This window comes from Thermochaetoides thermophila (assembly GCF_000221225.1).
Source record: "Thermochaetoides thermophila DSM 1495 unplaced genomic scaffold scf7180000011819, whole genome shotgun sequence".
NCBI lineage: Eukaryota > Fungi > Ascomycota > Sordariomycetes > Sordariales > Chaetomiaceae > Thermochaetoides > Thermochaetoides thermophila.
In genome coordinates this window covers 296,520-319,180 of record NW_006383035.1, presented here as the reverse complement: position 1 = coordinate 319,180, position 22,661 = coordinate 296,520, and the positions used below count along the sequence as shown (strand labels likewise).

Genomic DNA, 22,661 nt, shown 5'->3' with positions numbered 1-22,661 from the left:
GATTAAGCACCCCCTGCTTTCTGCTCTTTCTCCTTCTTCTCCGGCCTCACACCGTACAGCTCGGTGAGGTTGTACTTCCGAAGAGCCTCCCAGTCGCCATCAACGACACTCATACCGCAAACATTCTGCATGCCAGTTAGCCATGCGACCATAGCATAATGGTAGTGAGGAAGTAAAAAGAAACTTGACTTACCTGGTAGATATCAATCAAAATAACCTTATCCGGCGCCTTCAGGTTAACTTTATGCCTCTCATCATTAATCAGCCCGGCAACCGTATTGATAATCACATCGCGCGTCAATGTGCTGTGGTTACGGATGGTCGGGCGGATGGCGAACTGTTGCGGTCAAAGTCAGCGAGTCCCTTTGGTGAAGGTCTTGATCTACAACAGCATCAGACTCACCGTATACGGCTTCTTTCCCACCTGTTGCTGCTCGCCCTCTTGAGCACCGGCATCATCGTTCTTCTCTGCTTGCTCTGGCCCCTCCTTTTTGTCCTTCCCCTCTCCCTTTTGCTGCTGCTGTCCCCTCTTCCCACTCAAATCAAACCACTCCTCCAACACTTTCCTCGCAACTTCTATTAGCCCCTGCTCCGTCGCCTTGCCCGTCGCACTGACCGGCGTCAGTCGATTGACGTATCGGCACCGGAACATGGTCTTGGTCTCGGGATTTTTGCTGACCGCAGCATCCCCACAGCCATTACTCTCAGTGGAAGCGCTCAGCTTAGCCGCATCCTCACAAATGCGCTTCACAAACTCAACTGGATTCACTGGCGGTTGGGTCTTTACGAACAGCAGGCAATCGACGTTGAGCCGGATCGGAACCATGCGGTTTGCCGTATTGGCCTGGCTGTCCTTTTGTGAGCTATCTGAAGAGGGGTCCGGCTTGGATGTCAGCGCAGCAACCTCCTTTTTGATGGCCGCTTCGATGTCGGATGGCTCCGAGTCGGAGTCATCTCCGTTATCTTTCTTAGCTGCGTCGTCCTTTTTGGGGGGAGAGCTGTCTAAGACAGATTTAATGCCGTAGAGCTTTTCGGCGTACTACACACGCTCATGAGTAAGATAGTAGCACCGAGATCGAGAGGAAGACACACACCTCAGCAAACAAGATCTGAATCTCCCTCGACGCCTTGACCTCCCGCTGCCTGGCACATGTCACCCAGACGCCCTGGTCACCCGGGTTGACTGTGTTGTACTCCAATGCCGCAATCTTGGCCAACTGGTGCGGCGTCTTCCACTTCCCTGCATTTCCTGTCTGTACACACAGAAACTCGGTCAGCCAGATTGTCACATGATTGTCAGCATGTTTTATCAGGTATCATGGTGTTTAAGGTATGTAATATCCGTAAACAAAGAAAGGACAAGAGAGTGATACTAAAGATAGCACTCCCTAGTGTAGGTAGTGAGTGCAGTAGTGTATGTAGGGGCGCCACATCACTCTGCTGGGGCTTGATGGCGGCTGCATGGTTCGAGTGGCAGCCAGACGGCTAGTCATCCCGGCCGGTAATGATGCAGCAGAATGTACATGTATGTATGTACGTCGGCAGTCGACGAATGTAATGCGCCGCCATGTGGTTGTCGATTTTTCAACCCGTGGCTGGTGTGTGTGGGTGATTTGCAGTTTGTGTGGCCTTTTCGGCTGCGCATACCTTTTTTTTCTTAGGTCGTGGCTGACCTGCCCCGCCTCCGGGTGCCTCTTTGCGCTTGACGCTGTCGGCCATGGTGTTTGGAGAGTTTTGTTGGCTTGATATGGGAGGGAGGTTGCGCGTTGATACTGGCGAGTGAGAGTCAAGGTCGAAGGCGGTGGGCCAATGGATCAATTGAAACTAGAAAAAAAATCCCGCTAGCAAAAGATAAGAAACACGGGCCGTCAGATGAGTTGCATTCACTTTTCGAGAAGTTTGCTCCCCCAATATGTTGAGTTTAGGAGGTGATTAACTTGTGAGAAGAGATGAAACTGTCGTCGATGAGCTTTTGAGCTCCATGCCAATCCGGTCACGTGACATCATTCAACAGCCCCTTGTTTGGCATGTCCTCCCTCAAGAACATGTATCACAACATTGGTAGAGCAAGACGAGGCAGCTTTATCCTGAATCCCAAGTCTTCTGATAGCACTATTTCAGTTGCATACTTCCTGGTAGAAATGGGGCACATGGTCTCGTTAACAGCGGATGAAGATAAAACCCGGACCCCGGAACTTTGAGAAATGTTATACGGTACGGTAATGCCTCTAGGATCAATATTACAAGGTGCAGCTTTGCAAACAAGCGTCGCCTAACCCCCAGTTCCAACATTTTTGTTGAGTTCCTGAGACTCATGTATATAGTACAGTATTAACCTAATCCCTAACGACCTGTCAAAGTAGTCTGTCCGACAATCACAATGAAAAGTCAAGTCCCTAAATTGCATATAATTTTACATTTTACATCTTCTAACCTGTACACTTCTTACTCCTCAACCAGCGCATTCGTCCTAGCCGCTACCTCCGTCGTAATCTTCAGTGCGCGCGGCGCATCCTCACGCGGCATCCACAGCTCAACAAGCTGGACCCCTTTGCCATCGCAGAAGGAAGGGTCCTTCAGCAGACGTTCGAGCTCGTCCTTCGTCTTGATGACGAAAGAACGGGCTTGCTTTTCTGTGGCTCCAAACACGCGTGGGATGTCGGCGTACTGCCACCGCGCAATATCGTTGTACCCAGCGTCCATGCCGTGGATGAAGCGCTCAATAGTGAAGCCTTCGTTGTAGAGGAGGAAGCTAGATGCAAATTAGCACAAGATGTTCATTTTCATGATCTGAAGGGGACATACATGGTGATGTCAAGCCCCAGCCGGATCATAGTTGATAGTTCCTGAACAGTCAGCTGGAAGGCTCCATCGCCAACGAAAAGAACGGTCCTCCTCTTCGAGCCAGCATCTCGTGCTGCGAGCGCTGCGCCTTGAGCGGCTCCAACAGCCCAGCCAATGCTTCCCCAGAGAATCTGGTTGACGCCCGTAACACCTCTGGGGAACTTGGTCTCCCAGATACCGAAATTCGCCGTCCCTGTTTCCGTAACCACAATATCCCTTTCCTTCAAATACTCACCAATCCTGGGCCAAAAATACGCCTGCTTTATCTCCTGCCCTGGATCCCTATTATCCTCAACCTTATTGACCACCCGCGGCGGCAACTTTCCCTCGCCTTTCCAAACCATCTTATCGACATCTAACCTCTCGGTAACCTTCCTTAATACACCCCGCATCCTAACCCCCGGATACTCTGAGTACCTCACTGTACAATGTGTCGAGTGAAACTCAATCATACTCAACTGACTTGTCCGGTACGAGAAGCCTGTCGTGTTAAAATCACTTTTCAGCGCTCCCACACTCAGCACCAAATCACTCGACTCAACCTGTTGCGAAACAGCAGGATGTGACCCCGTACCCGCATACACCCCGCCGTAGGCATCGCTATCCTCATCCACAGCGCCCTTTCCCATGGGTGTGACGAAGACAGGTAGCTTCGCCTTCTCAACCAGCGCCTGAACCTCATCTACCACGCGATGACGCACCGCGCAGGCGTCGACCAATACAACTGGGGTCCTTGCAGCATGCAGGTATCTCAGCACCACATCCACAACATAATCCTCCCTCGCAGGATCATTCGGCGGCTCAGTCAAATCAATCGCCTGCTCTAACCTCGCCCCCTCAACCTTCTTCTCAACCATGTCTGTCGGTAGCATCAAATAAACCGGTCTGCTTCTGATATAACACTGCCTAATGGCATGGTCAATCTGATCAGGAATATTCGCCGGCGTGGTCAGCCGCGCCGAGTTGCACGCGATCTGTTCGGCCATGGTGTAGAACACTGTGAAGTCGCCGTTACCCAGCGTGTGGTGCAAAAGCATGCCGTTGCGCTGGGAGATGGTTGAGGGACAGCCCACGATGTGGACGATGGGCACGTGTTCGGAGAAGGCGCCGGCTATGCCGTTGATGGCGGAGAGCTCGCCTACGCCGAAGGTTGTAACGAGGGCTGAGATATTCTTGATACGGGCGTACCCGTCGGCGGCGTAGGCTAAGACGGGTATTAGTCAAGGAGTTTGGGGAAGTCAGTATGAGAGTGAGGCTCACCCGCATTCAGCTCATTTACACTGCCCACCCATTTGAGACCGGCCTTGGGGATGTAGTCTAACGCAACGAGGTTGAAGTCTCCCGGCAGGCCATGCACAGAGCGGATGCCGATCTGGTGCAGGCGTGTAAACAGGTACTCGGCCACCGTGACCGGCTTCTGGAGGCTCTGTTGACGGATGCTGGTACCAGTCATGTTGAATATGTGATGTCCAAACTCTCAGATCTTGCCGAAGAATTCTGTCAGGTGCTGAGCAGGTAGCCTCCAGCCAGTTAAAGGACTTATAGATCTATAGTACACACTGTCAGAGAACAAGGAGATCCGGCTGTTATCACAGGGTGGTTGGTAAGCATTGCTTCCACAGGAGAACAGTCAACAAGCTCTTGACATAGATGTTGATGAATCATGACATCAATGACGTACGATGTGGGTTAGTTCTGTGATCTTGACTCCGCACGGCACGGCCCAGCCGGAGGGCTCGGCCGTGCCATGGCGGGTTTTGCGTGGGTCGGGTTTGGAGATCTGTCTGCTCATTACTCACAGATCGCCTATAGTTGTTCTACTGTGTGTGTTTGACAAGTATAGTGTAAACTTGAGTTGTCAGCTTCCAGAAACATGATAGGTGAATCAACGAGTTAAGGGTCTCGTGTCATCTACAACTTACCCAACGCCTAACTCCGTCTATCGACTCTTCCAGCCTTTTATGTTACAAAATATTCTACATCACCCATTGTAGGGTCATCAACGCTGCCCATTGCCCCTTTCTGGCCCCAATGGCATATTCAACCCCCCCTAATCACATCTCCCATCTTTCCACCCCGTCCGCCACCTCTCCTCCCACCGACTACAATCAAACGTCGGCTTACCCAACTTCCTGTTTACCTCATTATGCGCCTCGCACAGCCAAGTCCCGAACTCGTCCCGGCTACCCGTCTTCACTCCCTTTTCCTCCACATACTTCTGAAAATCCTCGGCACACACCCAGCACGGGTAGAACTTTCCGAACAACTTGATAAACCGCTGCAGGTCGGCCTGTTCTGTGGGAGACGGCTGGGTTGGGTAGGTCGCGGCAATGGAATGCAAAAGGGTCCAGGAACTACGGCCGAGTTGTTCCACGTCGGGGGGGCAGTCTTTGGGAGGGGCTTGTTGTTGCGCTTTGAGAGAAGACTTGGTTTGTTGGGCCCAGGCGGCGAAGGAGGTACAGGTCCGACAGCTGGGGATAGGGCTTAATGTTTGTCTTGAACAGCGGGTCTGTAGGTGAAGGGGGAGGAAGGGGGCTTACGGCTTGCCGTCCTTGCCCAGGATGACGCCCTTTGGGATCTTTTTTGGCGGTTCTGAGGTAGCAGTGCCAGCGGCAGCCTGGTCTTGCGCCGGAGCAGCAACCTGCTGCTTGTCTTGTGTGTCGTCCGCCATCTGGGCGTAAGAAAACCACGAACAGTGGAAAGGGATGGTGATGGCTTCAATTACAGATCGAGTCACCGGCGGCAGCTGGTGACGGACGTTTGCAGTTGATTGGACAAGAACCTGCCGATTTTCTTATCGATAAAATTTGATATCGATAATATGGGGGGTTTATATGCCAAGTATCGATAAGAGTGGGGCCCGATAGGACGAGGGGTTGAGCTCATAGGTTCATCAGGACCCAGTCAGTCAATGGAGGCCCTCGTCATCAACATCACGCATCACAGTTTTCATTATGCCAACTTCAATTCCAGTCTTCCTTCTCAAAACGCGATCCTCTCCAACAGACGCATATGAGGATCTCTTCGCCTCATCAACATCCCCGAATGGCGAACCCTTCTCCCCATCCTTTGTCCCCGTACTTGAACACCGCTTCGATGATACCGGACTTGCCCAAGTACGCTCATTGCTCAAACTGCGTGCCATCGGTAACTGTCAAGAATGTGCCTACGGCGGGCTCATTTTCACCTCACAGCGTGCTGTTGAGGCGTTCGCCTTGCTAGTTGCTGAGAAGAAAACGGCTGGCGTAGGAGGTGAGGGAACTTCAGTTGCTCACTGAGGGAGTTGACTGACAAGCCTGTAAGGAAAGTCGTGGTGCTAAGGTGAGCATTTTTTCCACAGGTGACAATGGGAACAACCCTCAGAATGAACAAGTCTCGTGGCCCGATCTTGAGGATATTCCCGTGTACAGCGTGGGCCCGGCGACAACCCGTGCGTTGCGTGCTATCCCGCTAAATCCTCCGCTCCAAGTCATTGGAGAGCACACCGGCGCAGCCGATGAGCTGGCTCCCTTTATCATCGAGGATTACAGTAAAAGGTATGCGGACCGTGAAAAGAAGCCGCCCCTTCTTTTCCTCGTTGGCGAGAAGCATCGCGACGTCATCCCGCGCGTGCTGCGGGAACAAGCCGGCTGGCGTGTCGACGAGGTGGTGGTTTACGGCACGGCAGAGTTGGCATCGTTTCGGGAGGACTTTGCGCAGCGCCTAGGTGAGACGGTTAATTTTCCGGTCCGGTGGGTGGTCGTTTTCTCGCCAAGCGGGTGCGAAGCCATGTTGGCCGCGCTGGGGTTCCTTGATGAAAAAACGGGGAGGGCAAAACCGAAGTCAAACCTGGATGAGAAGACAACTACGAGTACATTTATTGCTACAATTGGGAAAACCACAAAAGCACACCTGGTGACGAAGTTTGGTTATGAGCCGGAGGTGTGCGCTGAGCAGCCAACGCCGAAGGCAATATTAGAAGGGATTATGAGGTTCATGGCGGCTCTACCACAATCTTCGAGCAGAACTTGATATCTGGTGACTTTGTGCTGTGTCATAGATAATCTATGGTTCCTTAGCATTTATCAAGTTTTGAGCCTCATAACTTATCGACTTATGGCAATGCTCGGGTCCATAAAAGCTGCAGAGGGCTGAAAGAAACCGCGCGAGTGATGCGAAGTTATTTCTGGAGTTCATGGTAACCAGAATCCCAGAGACTGCTGCCAAGTAATGGGGATAGATCCTTCTCAAAGTGCCTGGTTGCCCTGGAGATGACCTCATTGTTTACTGCCCCTGAGGGATTGCAACTTCCGAACACAGGACAAACACCACTGCTGATCACTTGTGATCTCAAACACATTGGAACAGGAGCTAAATGACAAAGCTCAAAATGTGACACCATAGGAATCAATAAGAATCATGTTCTTTTGCTCAGACACAGAAGATGACCCACCAACCAGGCAACTGTCTATCAACGAGCGATCTAACTCCGCTTTGTTTTCCTTTCAAGCACATTTCATCCCTCTTCCCAAGCAGCCCACGCTGTTGCACCCTCAAACAACATGGCAGTGAGAATCCGAGATGCAGCGTTGAAGCGCCCACACTTTAAGACTGAACGCTATGCATTGGTTCAGAAAACCCTATAAACACCCTCCCACCCTCAGCCCTGGAAACACTCAGGACATTACCATTCACCACTCGAACATCTTGAAGAACGGACAGTTGCAACAGCATTCACACACACATACATCGACATACATAAGAAATGTCAAGAACTTCACAGGCAGGAACCATACCATAGCTATCAATGCGTCCGATAACGCTCCCACCACCCGTGACGTCATTGAGAACACACCTGCCGCCCCTGTCGTTGATGAGCGGGAGTAGAAGGCTGAGGAGAAGGAGCAGACTCTTGAGCAGCAAGAGTATGAGCCTAAGATTCAGGGGAGGCCTGAGGAGGAGAAGTAGACACTCCCCCCAGATTCAACTATTCCCTTGGCACACTCTAACTCTTTTTGTGTAAGTACTACAACCAAAACGAAATGATGGCCAATGTCTAGAAAGGAGGAGCAGGCTGGGTGTAATAGTATGGAATTCACAAAAAGAGTGACCTTGGTTCAGTGTTGTTTGGTGGCCAAGATGATCTCTCTCTAAATGCGGAGTGCATAACCAACTTCAATGACTCGCTTGAAGAGGGTTTCTTTTGGCAAACGATCGCCTTGAGTTATACCTGAAATGTGTTTTACCATGTATTTTCTCGAGTAAGTGTGATGTTGCTTTACTCCCTCGTTCACACAAGTTTCCCTCACCGTGGTGTGCAAGTGTCTCAATGATAATGCGGTATCATTTTCAACCATGAAGCTCTATCATCTTGACCTAGCTACTTACATACTCAAAACTCCATCCAACTTGGTAGCGTCCCAAAGCCATATGGTAATTGAGTCGCTGGAACTATGGCATTGATTTCATTAACTGATCGAGGTGAACAGCATGACTGAGGAGTTGCAGGTGGGTTATTTGGACTAAGAGTGTCATATCTCAAGTCACCACTCACTTGATTCCTGTTATTCAAGCATTTCTTTGCATGTTGGTGGGTTATAAAATTTGGCTGATCTTCAAGCCGGCGTGATCGTGAAGACTAGATTCCTAGTGATGAGCAGGATCTCGTTACCTAGGTCGGTATTTAGATTATTCTTCAGCTCCATCATGTTGCTCATGCGCCCCTCCCTACAGGAAGCTCTCATTGACTCCAAGTCCAGCAACAACTGTAGAGTAACTTTGAGGGAAGAATTTCCAAGCATACCACAGTGCAGTTTTCCCTTCGTTGTCCATAGCATTGATGTCCACTCCTTTGTCAACTAGAATTCGCAGGTGATTGTAACGAGGACAACGTTGTGAAAGAAAAATGGCATGCAAGACTGTCCTTCCCTGTGCATCTCTCTCATTGAGTGTTTGGATATCCGCACCCAGTTGAAGCAATGTCTTTATGACCTTGACGTGACCCTTGAGTCCAGCATACCACAAAGCTGACTTGCCCTCGTTATCTTTTGCATCAAGTTCGACCCCTTGCTCAACAAGAAACTGTATCAAAGAACAGTTGGACTCGGCATCGTCATAAAGAACTGCAGAATGGAGTAGGGTCTTTCCATGGCTGTCTCTATCATGAAGAGCCTTGGTGTTTTTACACCATTCATGCATCACTTTCGCCGTAGATGCTGGCCCTCGCACACAAGCATTCCAAAAAGCCGTTCTTCCATCCTTATCCTGCGCATAGGCATCGGCTCCCGCCTTAAGCATTTCCTTTACAAGATTAGTATCTCCTCTGCGGATTGCAGAGAAGAACGGCGTCTCTCCTTCGAAGTCTCGAACATTGGGATCAGCTCCTCTCTGTAGCAGCTTCAGGGAGAACAAGCGCATGCCACTGTCAACAGCGATCTTCAAGGGAGTTCTTCCGTGTGCATCTTTTCCATCAATGTCGGCGCCCCCATCAAGTAGGCAGTCCAGAATTCTAAACTCCTGACGGACTCTGACAGAGGCATGTAATACCAACTGTCCCTCATGATCCATTATTTCGGTATCTGCACCCAAATCTAACAGCGCTTTCACAACCTCTTTGCGTTCAGCTATGACAGCACAGAATAGTGCAGTCCTCCCGTAGTTATCCTTGGTATTGATCTCTGCCCCATTTTCGAGTAGGATCCTGGCAATATCAGGGCTAGGTGCAAGATGCAATGCAGTGCGTCCCGATGCGTTTCTTGCATTGACATCTGCTCCGTTGTCCAGCAGGCATTCGACCACAATAGGATGATTGAAAGAGGTAGCCAGATGTAAGGCTGTGCCGATTTCGCTAAGTTCCTGGTTGACCGCTGTTCCATTTCTGATAAATCTTCGCACCACATCAACACATCCCCACTCGACGGCAAAGTGCCAAGGTGTTATCGTCTTTGAGTCTTTGTACCGAATGTACATTTCATTGCCGTCCTGGAGCCGCAATTTTAGCACTGTTGTATGTGGCGAGTTGCTGATAGAAGACGAAGCTTGCGCAACGATCTCTACGTTTTCAATTGGCGGTGCATGGCCTACACCATTGGGAGAAGCACCGTTGTCGAGAAGATAATTGATAACGCGATTGTAATGTTCCAGTTCACAGCTAGAACACCATTCAGCCTCAAGCTCATGGGCCTCGTAGGCGAATCGCAACGGCGAAAAATGTTTCCCTGGTTCCGCAAGAGTCAAGTCGATGTCAGCACCCGTTTCAACAAGGAGCTTGACAATGGCCTCGTAACCCCTGCCTGCAGCCCATGATAGGGGCGTCCGTCCATCTGCATCTAGAACATTGACAGTAGCACCACCCTGGAGTAATAGCCTAACGAGTTCTTCGCTGTTTCTTAAGCATGCATAGGTTAACGGCGTCCGACCCCTATAATCCTTGATGTTCACATGGGACCACCCAATCTCAGCCACGGAATTCATCGCTCTACTTCTCTGGAGAAGCAGCTCCACCACGTCCTTATGACCGTATTCAACCGCATACGAAAGCGGTGTTCTTCCTTCCCCGTCTGTGCAGTCAATAACAGCACCGTGATCGAGAAGTAATCGAGTGACTTTTTCATAACCACCTCGACAAGCATAGGACAACGGCGTCATTCCCTCCAAGTCTTTTGCATTTATGAGAGCGCGGCTCCGGTCGAGTGTTGAATTGCTTGCGGTAAACCTTTTGAGAAGCAATTTGACAAGTTCCTCATGCCCCCGTTTTGCTGCATAACACAGCGGTGTCCTGCCGCTGGCGTTCATGCAGTCAATTGCAGCACCGCTGTCAAGCAATAGTCTCACAATCCCTTTGTAACCTCCTTCACAAGCATAGGATAGAGGTGTTCGGCCGTTGTCATCCTGCTGATCAACAGGAAAACGCATGCTGTTGACAAACGCTGCCTTATCAAGATCGCGCTGATCCTTCAAGTTGACTTGAGGCTGAGATTGCTGACAGTTATTGAGCGCAATGATGAAAGCAATAACAAGCTCTAGGCCGACAATGGCTGCAACAGAGACGATACCCTTCTTTCGAACTCCTTCCCTCGTTCCCAAGTCACAACCACCACGATATTCAGAGGTATGCTTCTCCGAAAGGGCTCGGATATCAACAGGGAGCTGCCGAGTCCGTGTCTCGATTTCAAGTAGTGCTAAAATCGTATCATCAAGGTCAATGCCCCTTCCTCCGCGTCGCACCGCCAAACAAATCAAGGAGCCGTAAGGATGTCTATCTTCAAAGCAAGATCCGTCTGGTGGACTAATTCTAAGAAGATTTGCCAAATGCATCTCTGCAAAGATGACCGAAAGTTCCACTGGTTCCGTCTCCGGGTATATAACGTCGGCGGACTGATGAAGTGTATTATATATGCGTAGCCACTGTGAGAGAGGGAAGTCCACTTTTAGAAAAGTTGCCTGGTCAACATGCCGCTGAGCAAAATTGGCATGATGAAGGATATAATTTGCCGAATAATCAAGAAACGGATAGTTTTTGTGTATCTTCTCCTGCAGCTTTCTCCAGGTCTCCCGGCCATCATTACGAATCCTGGAAGCTTCATTGCTGATCGCCCTAACAAACTGATCGTCTACAGAACGCAACTGCTTGAGGCAGCAATTCTTCAACAACTCATCCCCGTCGATTTTAAAATCTCCGATGGCTTGTAACCAGAGGTGGTCATTGTCTTTGCCAAGGAGAAAGTCCCGGACAGACTCATGTATAAACTGAACTCTAGCATTCTCATGATTTAGAGTGGAAACCTCAGCCAGACCTTTAGAAGCATGTCTGACAAAGGCCGTGATCTCCTTCAGCGAGATATTGGCTTGATCCCAGCGACCAGTCCACTTTTCCTGTTCGCTGAAATGGACAGCAAAATAGAGTTCTTCTGGGGTAAGCGGACGGAGTGCACAGAGTAGAATCTTGAAACAGACTGCCGATAGCCTTCTATCCCTGTCTTCCCCAAGAATAGTTGTGAATAATGTAGAAAGCTCACCAGGTATATCTTTCAGTTTTTCACGCATCGCCTCAACAGGCTTTCCAGGGTACTCCTCATTCAAAATCTCAATAACAAGGACAACCCAAAGGAAGATTCGGTTGCTCTTCTTCAGGATGTCCTTCTTGAGCAGATCTGTTTTGTCATTCTCCAGATCAAGTGCTGAATCAATATAATGCTCAATATCATGAGTATGCCCATTTTCATCCTCAAGAACAAGTTCCAGGCATCTGCTTATCCTAATTTGAGGATAGTGTCGGCTTGATAGGCAGATGCGCAACGAAACGTTGTTAGACTGAGCAGTTTGGCAGAGTTTGCTGGTAAAAAAAACGGATCATTGGATGTATCTCATTATGCATACACTCGTCCAAGGCGTCAATGAAGACAGTCAATGAACGGCCCCCCAATCTTTTGATAGCCTCGACCAGCGTCTGCTGTAATGGCACCAGCTGCCATCCTTTGGTAAGGATACTCTGTGCTCCATCCCCCATCCACATCAAGCTTTCATCGATAATATCTGGCTCAAAGTGGAAGAGTTGGTATAGAAGAGACCGATAGAGCCCAGTGGACGATTTCTCTTCCACTTCTCCTTGAGCAAAAAAGAAAAATGACAGAACAATTTGTAAAGGGTTGAGTTTGGCTTCTTCGCACGCATTCTTGAACAAGAAGTTCATGAGGATAGACTTTCCTGTGCCAGGATTCCCCCTGACCCATAAGATGCCACCGTGTTCTGTCAACTCCGCTGGGTTGCACCAACTCTTGTACTGGGGAGTGTCATAGAACCACTGGCAGGACTTCTCGTGGGCAGGAGGAAGGTTGATTCGACGGTATTCCATGGTGCTGAAAGAAAGAAGCGTCACCAACTTCTTCTTTAGTTCAGCTTGGAACCCCTGTTGGAGTTGTTCTGTACCCACAAGTAGCTGATAGCCGGTTCGGTCCATGTCTTTTGGTTGTGTCGCATCTTGGCTTGGCTGGGTGTCGTTGGTGATCTTAACTTCAAGGTCTCTCAAAACCAACTGCAGGGCTTCAGCCCTGCAGTTGGTTTTGAGAGACCATCCAGTCCAAAAAAACGACACATATCCATGTGGTTGCGATTGATCCGCTGCTTCGTCTCAACCATGGGGTCCTCAAGACAAGATGAACTAGCTTCCACCACCTCCTTTCCAAGTAAAGGGAGTGAATGGGCCTCCTGGAAGGACCATATGCGCCACTTTCTCTCATGACACATGACAAGAAATTGCTCCCTAAGTTCTGTCATGCGTTCTGATCCTAAGCAGAGGGTGTCGACGATTTGTTGGTTGACTTGCCAACCAAGTATTCTGGCGCCGGTTGAGACAATATTGTGCACGAGGTTCCTAGGATCTGCTCCTCGATGAGGCGTCCCAAAGAAAAAAACGCCGACTGTTGATTCGAAAATGGCGTGGAGATGAGGATGTGTCAATATGCAGTTTCGTGACTTCCACAAAGCGTGCTTGACAACAATACCACCCAAGCTGTGCACAACAAAGAGGATAGGTCGAGATTGTTCCTTGGGATCACGGCGTTGAGACTCCAAACAGACAAGCATATCCCACGCATAGTCGGATACACTACTGTTGTTTATTGGACCTTGAAAAACATGCCGGATATGAGTATCATATCCATATGTGAGCACTCGCGACCGCGGGACTGTTTCTGGTACCAAATCTGCAGGCCAAAATACATCTCCAACATTTTCACAGGCTGTTTGTGGTGTCTGACCGGACTCAGTATTTAGAGTGGCGGTCATTGAGCTACGCCGACGGGTCTTTGATGAGCCGCGGAAGTACTGCAATGCTTTCTGAAACTTTGATGCTCTTTTACCCCTCAGGAGCTTATTATCTTGCTCGTATGGGATTGGCTGTTCTGTTAACTCTTCCCGCCGATGACGATGCCATACCCATGTTTTCTTGGGATGACCAGTAAATCCATGAACAAACACTAAACTATGTCCCTATGTTAGCTACACTTTTCGCCAAGATAATGATGGGGAAGAAGGCGAGAGACAAACTCGATGGCTGGTTCATGGTGTTCATAGACAACAGTGAATCCGGTTTCTGCAATCGTTTTCGTTCCAATTGTAGTAGGAATCTCTCTCACTTCCACCGTTGCCTTTCCCAGCATGGTTACCAGAAGTAAAAAGACGATCACGGGATTGTCTCAACACATATGGCCGTGAAAGAAGTAGAGCAGAAACTCTGCCTACGACAATGTTTCAAGCATGATAACCGAAAAGACGTGATACCTGAAGCTTGTGACAGTGAAATCTCGAGAGCTCAACTTCAAACGTGTCACAGAAAACTATGTGAGGGGGTAGAAGAAGGTTTTCATTTAGGCTATAGGTCCTTCGATCTTCAAGCATTTGCATTGTGGTAACGTGGGAGCCTGCAATCAGGCGGAGCCTCATGGAAACGTATGCAACACTGTGATTGGTCATACTAACTTTGAAACTATTGTGGGTAGGTGAGCGATCGTATGTGATTGAAACCTATCAGGTCTCCTTGAACACGACACACATACATAAGTAGGTTTGACACCACATACCTTTTTCTGCTTTCACACTATGCGTCAGTACGGATGTAATCCGTACTTGCGATAACAGATATGCAAAGGAGACATTTCGTTGTTTTCGTCGTTCAGGCATCAGTTCGTTTTGCCAATGATACCTAAGTGAGCTAAAGAGCAATACCATCCTTATCAAGCACTTGCTGGACAAGATGCGACACTACTGCGTATGTTTTTGGAACAAAGGCGACCAAAAGGGATAAGCGTCGGCGGCTAAAAACGGACCCCTTTGCTCCCACTGTTAGCGATACCGTTTACAAACGGAATCAAACGGAATAAATCAACAGAAGGTCCATTGACAGCAACGACCGTGTCATGAGTAGCATGGCAATGAAAGCGGACGGGATATTGAGGTTCTCACATCCATGAGCCCTTATTTGTTGCCTCTTCTACCGAGTACCTAGCTCTGCCACTCGGTCATCGACAAAAACACCGGGCTTCTACAGACCTGGCCAGCAGATAACTGAGGCCACACAACTATCAACGCGCAAGGAGAGAAAACTTGCAGTCCGGTTCCTCTCAGGTTGGGATGAACTGACCATAAACTCGAGTCAAAAGTTTCTAGGTATGACCTGAGTGGCTGGCGGGAGGGAGAGAGGTGGAGAGGAAGTCGGCAACAACGACGGCTGCAAGGAGGTCAGGTGGGTTGTCCGAAGGACACGGGGGCGCCAGGCTGTTCCATGTTAAAAGCTTAAGTGAGGAATGTTGTTACTAAGTACTTAATCTGGGAGAAAAGCTGGGCAGGGTGGCATGGAGAGAGAATTCACCTTTCATCAATCAGCCTGTCACCCTGGAGTCCTCCCCTTCCACTCCATTCTTTCCACTCCCTTTTTCGAAAAAACGCAGAAAACTAGTTGTTGGAGGTGAGTTGATTCTACAGTCTAACGGGTGAGGTAGGAGCGATATATAAGTGTGACCATGCCTGGCTGATTTAGCACATGTAGATGTCAATGACGGATGAGGTCAGTGTTGCCATGGTTACAGGTCTTTTACTAAAGAGACAGTTTCTAAAAAAGCACATGTAGCTATTCTTAGGCAAATCAGTATTATAGATCATCATGAAATGATATTTCTGAACCAGTTGAGTCGATTCTTGAAAGAATTTGATTCGTGTAGTGCAACCAACCTCGTCACTGTAGTTAGATTCATCCAACTCCAAAGCAATCACATGTGGGTAGGAAATACCTCCTTACCTTAGGCACTAAAAACCGCATCGAAAGATCACCATATGTAAAACAGGGAAACAAAGAGTACGGAGAACAAGTGCACTTGACAGAGCACAAAACGACCAGAGAAGGAAGTATTCCCTAGCTGTAGGCAAGTATCCCGATGCAGATGTTCATCATTTCCGTACTTAGGCCTCTTTTGCCAGGTGTTATTGACCGTCTCCATTGGAACAATGCATGATTTCCCTTTGGTTTATTCATTAGCGCAAGACTTCGAGACCAGGGGTTGCGCGATAACAACACAACTCAACCACAAAGCACCACTTTCAAAAAAAAGTGATCTCAATGTGCAGAGGATTTATTGCTTGACAACTCTGACTCGTTTTATACCACTAATAGTTTATTTTAAGTAAGATAATTGCGGCTTACATATAAGGGCTGACCAGGACCTTCTGTTCAAGATTTCGCACTAACAACGGGTGGACTGTAGACATGTTCTTCTTGGAAATACGTAACCACCTGTGTAACTTATATTACGCAAATTGCAAAATCAAAGCCCCTTTTCACAAAACACCTGGAGAGGAAGCTGTCTTTTCGCTGTGTCTCCTATTATAGTCAGGCCCACGGATAATAATAGGGTCAGGTTCACATCATTATGGCCAGGAAATCGTTGTTCTTAGATCTCACACTCTTTCCGTTTATGGTAAGGTTGATACCTTTACAAGTATACCCAACAGCGAACACATAAAAACCCATTTAAACATTAAGAGGCTAATCAGCTCTGTACAAGAAGAGGCAAAAAAGAGATTTGGCTAGTTTATACCTCAAATAGGAGTAAAGGGATAGTTCGCTAACATGGGATCTAAGTCTTGACATAACGGAATCTATCATATCATACGGACGACTAAGTAAAAAAACCGTATCGCATATCTCAATCGCCAGGGAATTGTCACTTTCCCTTGTTGTTACGATCTGTGGGCGAATCAAGGTGGGTGGAACAGGGCCAGCGCGAAACACTCGCCAAGGCCAAAAGCAGAGTTATGGGGGTTTGGCAGGGCGGCCAATCAGAAAGGGAAGCGTGTCGTTGGAAGTCATGAAAATGATATAAATGCTTGGCAGGACTTCAACTTTGTAGTAGCCATAGCAACGACTTGAGTATTTACATATAAAGAATTGCCCATTTCTAGAACCACGATGAGGATCTCCTTAGTCAGAGATACTAACAGTTGAACCCAACAACTGGTAACCGCAGGGAGCATTCCATTTTACTGCGTGAGGACCCTGGTCCCTTAGATTCTGCGGACTGACCACCTACCTTTGAGCCCACCTCAGGAGGTCGTGGAATCGTCACACATATAACAACGACAGCTCCCGCTGTCTATATTGTTATGGGTAAACTATCATTATAGATCTGATAGTGGTCCACAAGCCTGGCTGTATATATTTTCCCAATGTTTACCCCTTTCCAGAAAGGGAGCCTTACCCGCGTAAATCACAGGCAAATGTGCCTCTGAGAGCAACACCATAGGGAATGTGGATGGCAACAGACGTGCGGATAAATCCACTTTTACCGCCAAGTGTCAAATTATGTTTGTTCGATTGGCTTTGCTTCTTGTGTGATTGAACGGGGTAAGTAAGAGTAACTAGGTGGAGAGAAAAAACAAGAACGCCGTTTTCCACCACAGCCCTACAATCTCGTGCCGTATCTCCTTGGCCTGTGCAGTGCTTTCAAACCCATTCCTTCATAATAAAACCATTAATTTGATATTCAAACCTTGATTTCGCCAAGTAGACACGACTTGTTTTGCTGGTCTCACATCACTTAATTCGATGATCCTTGTAATGGCACCGTCTCTAACGCAGCAGCACCTGACCTAGTCAATCAAAAACTCCAACGGTTTCTATGACCCGCCAGCATCTTACACCATTCAGAGAGCAAAATGAAGATGTCGGCGGAAGTTATCGTAATGAGTAAGTTAAATGTTTGTGATATAGTTCGAGTGTTGGTTACCCCGACCAGAACGTCACGTGACATGACATTACGCGGCTGCCACTGATCACTACGCGTAGCATCCTTTACATCCATATACAACCACATCTATTTAACGTCAGAGACGGTAGTTATAGTTGCAGAAAAAAGTAACAATTTGATACCTCTTGAGCTTTAGGTAAGCTCTGGTTGGTCTGTGCAAGTCGCTCTTTGCACAGGCAGCACCTAAACAGGAGTACGGAATGACATGAATATTATCCCAAATCACGTGATCTCACAAATTAACTTACCAGCACTGGCTACACAGAATGATGTTCAAGCAATCAGCCATTCATTAGCATTACCTACGTAGGTACGGTAGCACAGGCAGAGTCTCTGAGGGCTGGAGCTCAGGTAAGTTTCGGGACATGATGAAGCAAGAAACAGGGGTCGGAGGAAGCCCCACCCGTCAAACCGCCGGGCGGCTGTCTCAAGTGTTCGTTGCGGGCCACTCGCCACTGTTTCAAGTTTCCCAGCAGCATCCAAACAAGCGACGGCGCGAGTCCGGGACCCGAGCCATAGAGACTCCGTTCCCGGGGGGTAACTGGAGAGTGGGCCTACCCCTGGAGTCGGGGATCCTGGTATGAACCCGACCGGACCTGCAGGCAGCTCTTAGGCTTATGACAGATGGAGGGGATGGGAGGGAGGATTTCTTGTTCTACGCTGTTCCTGCGCGGAGGGGGATTGATGATGTGCTGTTTAAAATAATCATCACCGTTGGTGGGATTCGACATCAAGGTGAGAGTGACTCGGCTGCAGACAGCATGGTCATGGGCCCATAGTCGCTAATAGTATGGAGTATGGATGGCCAACCACACGCGCGGGCTTAAGCGCCGGCCGGCAAAGGCACACCGTCGGGTTAACGAATCTGAGAAAGGGATTGGATCGCTGATGACGGGACTGGCCATGGATGAACCAAGCCACGCGTGGATTGAATGGATCGAGGGCAGTTGTCTCGCAGCGCTTCACATGGATCGTCATGGTTGCCCGTACGGAGCCGACTGTCTGCTGTTTGTGGGAGCGAAGGTGGTGAAGATGACATGGTGTTTCTCAAAAAGTCTCAGTCGGAGTTTGAGTGAAGGTCGAGGGCAGATGAAGTCAGCAGCCACACTGTGACCGTCGGGTTGTCTGTTTGAAGAGCCTGAGATACGGGACAAGTCCCTGTTGGAAAGATATGGATGCAGGTAACATCGTTGATGTGAAGAACAGACAGGCAACATGAAGTGCAGGTGAAGGTGGTGCTGGCTGCCCCACCAATCGGCGTCCATCAAAGCCAACGAGTCCTGGCCGTTTCGAAGCTGGACGCTGGATTCGGCCGCCAAGCTTTGCTCACTGTGCTTGCACATTCAACGCTGCGACCCTGCCCTTGTCCAACCATTCATCAGCACCGCCCTCCCTCACTGCAGAAGCTTCCTATCAATTGTGGTTTTGATTCTTCCTAAGGTCATTTTTCTCGGTCCACTTTCGCCACAATTTGGCCAAATTATTGCTCTTTCCTCTTACCTGGTGCGTACTGGTACCTGGTTCGAGCTCCATCCCCTCGATCCGCTCATTTGGACAGCAGCCGCAGCTTACCCTCTGCACCCCTGCCCACTACCCCTCTGCTCAAGGAGAGCCCCTCTCTGCTCTGGCACAGCGGCTCGCCAGCAGCAGGCCCAGGCTGCCAGCCCCGGGAAACTAGCAACGCAGCGAAGCGGGGCAGTCGTCGCGCATCCTGTCGCACGACCGCCGTTCTTCCCCTCTCCACTCTTACTCCCCGCCTCTCGGGCTCTCTTGTATCCAATCTCTCCTCCGCTCCATTGCTGGGCTGTGTCTCTTCACCACTACTTCACCTTCATCCAAATCACCGTCTTCGTTCCTATACCCTGGTCGTCTGCCTGCGTCCGATCTTACCTTCCTGACGACCAGCGACCCCCATCATCACTTGGTGATAGAACGGCCTCGACCTCAAAGGTACGTTTTACTCTCGGTGACAGCCTGTCTTTCCTCCCTCATCTGCTTTGTGTCCCCCGCCTCGCCCTGGGCATCCCGGAGCAGATCATACAGGCACATACACTTCCCGGCTGCCGCACTGCGCTCTCAACTTGTCGACCAACAAGCCAGATTCAACCGCGTCACCGTTGGTCTGGACGATCATCTGCAGCCGCCATTGGGAGAAACCCTCCTCCGCAACCTGTGCCAGGATACCTGGACCCCTTCATCCTACCTTAACTCCGGGCGGCCTGCGGACGGTGTCTGATCGCCATCCTGCTTCTGCTGCCATCGTTGGCTTGATCATCCCAAGCCCTAAGCCACTGTCGGCCAGTCAACGGTGGCGGTTGTTTCGGGGCTGGCTTTCAGAAGCCCAGGCCGTTAGGAGAAGCGTCCAGGAGACGGCTACTCGGCAGTTGACCTCCCCAACCCCTGAAGGCCACGACCTGGCCTCCTGATCGCCGCTTTCACATCACCACTGGGCCTGCAACTTTCTCCATTCGCAAAATCCCCTACCTCGTGTTGACGTCGCCAAGCGGCCTCTTTGGAGACCAATCCTACTCTCTGTTGTGCCGGCGACTCCGAGTTTTGCTTCGGGGTGATTTCAGTTGCTCTCTTATTCGGCTGTCTCATATTTGGTATTTGCTCTTTTTGTTGGCTGGTCGGCTCCGACAAACTGACGTGTATAATTGTTGTTTCTTTCATTAGACAGACGACCTTGAGTCCTGTGCCGCCAGCTCCTAGGCTCGCGTCCGACACACGACAAAGAAGTTCGACAGCCTTGTGGGTCCCATTTTCGGCACGGCTCTGAGCGGGAGGTGACAGGTCACGTCGACGGTGTCATAAAGAATCTTAGACGCGGCGATTTGGGTTGGCTTGACATTCGGCGACATCGAATAAGAAGGCCTTTGAATCGACTGAACTCAAACTGAACAACGCTCAGTGATCTCGGCGGATTTGATCGGTTTGTCGTCGCGCAAGACCGCGACACACAGCAGCCATGGCTACGCAAGTGAGCCGCGGTGGTACCCGCAAGATCTCGTTCAACGTCAGCGAGCAATATGACATCCTAGATGTCGTCGGAGAGGGCGCTTATGGCGTGGTGTGGTACGTAGATCGTTCGGCAGAGCATGCAACAAAGCTAACGACGATAGCTCTGCTATCCACAAGCCCTCGGGCCAGAAGGTGGCCATCAAAAAGATTACACCTTTCGACCACTCTATGTTCTGCCTGCGGACGCTGCGCGAGATGAAGCTCTTGCGTTACTTCAACCACGAGAACATCATTTCCATTCTTGATATCCAGAAGCCGAGGAGCTATGAGACGTTTAACGAGGTGTACCTGATTCAGGTTAGTTGACTTTCTGGACCGCTTAAAATGGCCGCTAACTTCCCCAGGAACTCATGGAGACGGACATGCACCGCGTCATCCGCACCCAGGAGCTGTCGGATGACCACTGCCAGTACTTCATCTACCAGACCCTGCGTGCTCTCAAGGCCATGCACTCAGCCAATGTGCTGCACCGTGACCTGAAGCCGTCTAACCTGCTCCTAAACGCCAACTGCGATCTCAAGGTTTGCGACTTTGGCCTTGCCCGCTCCGCCGCCTCGCAGGAAGACAACTCGGGCTTCATGACCGAATACGTCGCTACTCGCTGGTACCGTGCGCCCGAAATTATGCTTACCTTCAAGGAGTACACCAAGGCCATCGACATCTGGTCCGTTGGCTGTATCCTTGCTGAGATGCTCAGCGGCAAGCCACTCTTCCCGGGCAAGGACTGTACGTTTGCCTTTCTGTGTTTACATGTAGGACGTGTGGCTAATTGTTAAACAGACCATCACCAACTCACGCTCATCCTCGACGTCCTAGGCACTCCGACAATGGAGGACTACTATGGCATTAAGTCGCGACGCGCGCGCGAGTACATTCGCTCGCTACCCTTTAAGAAGAAGGTTCCCTTCCGCCAGCTCTTCCCCAACACCTCGGAGCTGGCGCTCGACCTGCTCGAGAAGCTGCTTGCCTTCAACCCGGTCAAGCGTATCACGGTCGAGGAGGCGCTCAAGCACCCGTACCTGGAGCCGTACCACGACCCGGATGACGAGCCCACTGCCCCGCCGATCCCCGAGGAGTTTTTTGACTTCGATAAGCACAAGGATACGTTAACTAAGGAGCAGTTGAAGAGGTTGATATATAATGAGATTATGAGGTAGAGGATTTAATTCGGTTGGGTGTCTTGGTTTTAGCTTGGAGGTTTGGCTGGAGTGAGGTGTTTTGGGTGATTGATCAGTGGATGAATGGATATCATCGCGGATGTATTACGGTTGATGGTTGGGTTTTGCTGAAGGAGATGTGATGTTGGTGATATGACGTGAGATGAAGGTGATTTGGTTGGAGATGTGATGGAGATGATTGGGCGGAATACAGGACGATACTCTTTTTTGTCAGTTTCTTCACTCTTCACTCAGTCATTCATGCAGGCAGGAAAGTAGGAGGGCAGAGAATCAGTTGATTTCTTTTGGTACTACCGCTGGGCTTGAAGTAAGGTGATTTGTGTGCTTGTGTTTTCGTTCCTGAGTGATGTGTGCCTCAATCAAATGGTGAGGGCGAGGTTATTTGGGTACATAGAGCCCCCAAGGCATGTTCTGCCCATTGGTTTTATCATCATTCAAGCAGAGACCTCGCCCTTGATGTTACGTGACCTTGTTTTACTTTGGCTTGAACCTTGGCCTGTTTCTCACCGACTGGGGAAGGGACTGATTTTAACAAAGTCAGAAGGCCATCTTCGTTGGGATGAAGGCCGCGATCACCGTCCACTTAGGCCACTTTAGGTATGCCTCAGGTAACTATGAAGTGTTCGAACCAAAGCTACTGCTATCATTGCTGACCAGAACCCAGCTTTTACTTATTCTTTTGATAGTCCATAGATACACGTCGCAGAAAAGGTAGCGTACAAAGACAAAAAAGCACCCTGCGCTTGGATAAAAAAGTTCAGAAATCCAATGAATCGTGTTGATCTCGTACGCCAAAACTCCCTTTACCCCAGGTTCCCTCCACATTTTCATAGCTCGTTAC

The 22,661-nt window shown here is 49.6% G+C and overlaps 4 protein-coding genes across 4 annotated transcripts; 2 read left to right on the top strand and 2 right to left on the bottom strand.

The window, feature by feature from the left end:
- Positions 1-2: 2 nt before the first annotated feature.
- Positions 3-1,719, bottom strand: CTHT_0048500 (uncharacterized protein; the record flags this gene model as incomplete). Its single annotated transcript, XM_006695150.1, has 5 exons — positions 3-125; positions 194-337; positions 404-1,039; positions 1,095-1,249; positions 1,674-1,719. The coding sequence occupies 5 exons, from the start codon at positions 1,717-1,719 to the stop codon at positions 3-5; spliced, it is 1,104 nt and encodes a 367-aa protein (XP_006695213.1).
- A 726-nt stretch (positions 1,720-2,445) lies between these two features.
- Positions 2,446-5,515, bottom strand: CTHT_0048490 (uncharacterized protein; the record flags this gene model as incomplete). The annotated part of the gene is made up of 6 exons (XM_006695149.1): positions 2,446-2,752; positions 2,806-4,048; positions 4,105-4,270; positions 4,526-4,638; positions 4,969-5,315; positions 5,385-5,515. The coding sequence occupies 6 exons, from the start codon at positions 5,513-5,515 to the stop codon at positions 2,446-2,448; spliced, it is 2,307 nt and encodes a 768-aa protein (XP_006695212.1).
- A 283-nt stretch (positions 5,516-5,798) lies between these two features.
- On the top strand, positions 5,799-6,855 carry CTHT_0048480 (UROS (uroporphyrinogen- III cosynthetase)-like protein; the record flags this gene model as incomplete). The annotated part of the gene is made up of 2 exons (XM_006695148.1): positions 5,799-6,096; positions 6,185-6,855. The coding sequence occupies 2 exons, from the start codon at positions 5,799-5,801 to the stop codon at positions 6,853-6,855; spliced, it is 969 nt and encodes a 322-aa protein (XP_006695211.1).
- Positions 6,856-20,589: 13,734 nt separating this feature from the next.
- On the top strand, positions 20,590-21,799 carry CTHT_0048470 (mitogen-activated protein kinase CPK1-like protein; the record flags this gene model as incomplete). The annotated part of the gene is made up of 4 exons (XM_006695147.1): positions 20,590-20,696; positions 20,744-20,939; positions 20,987-21,368; positions 21,423-21,799. The coding sequence occupies 4 exons, from the start codon at positions 20,590-20,592 to the stop codon at positions 21,797-21,799; spliced, it is 1,062 nt and encodes a 353-aa protein (XP_006695210.1).
- Between the last annotated feature and the right edge of the window lie 862 nt (positions 21,800-22,661).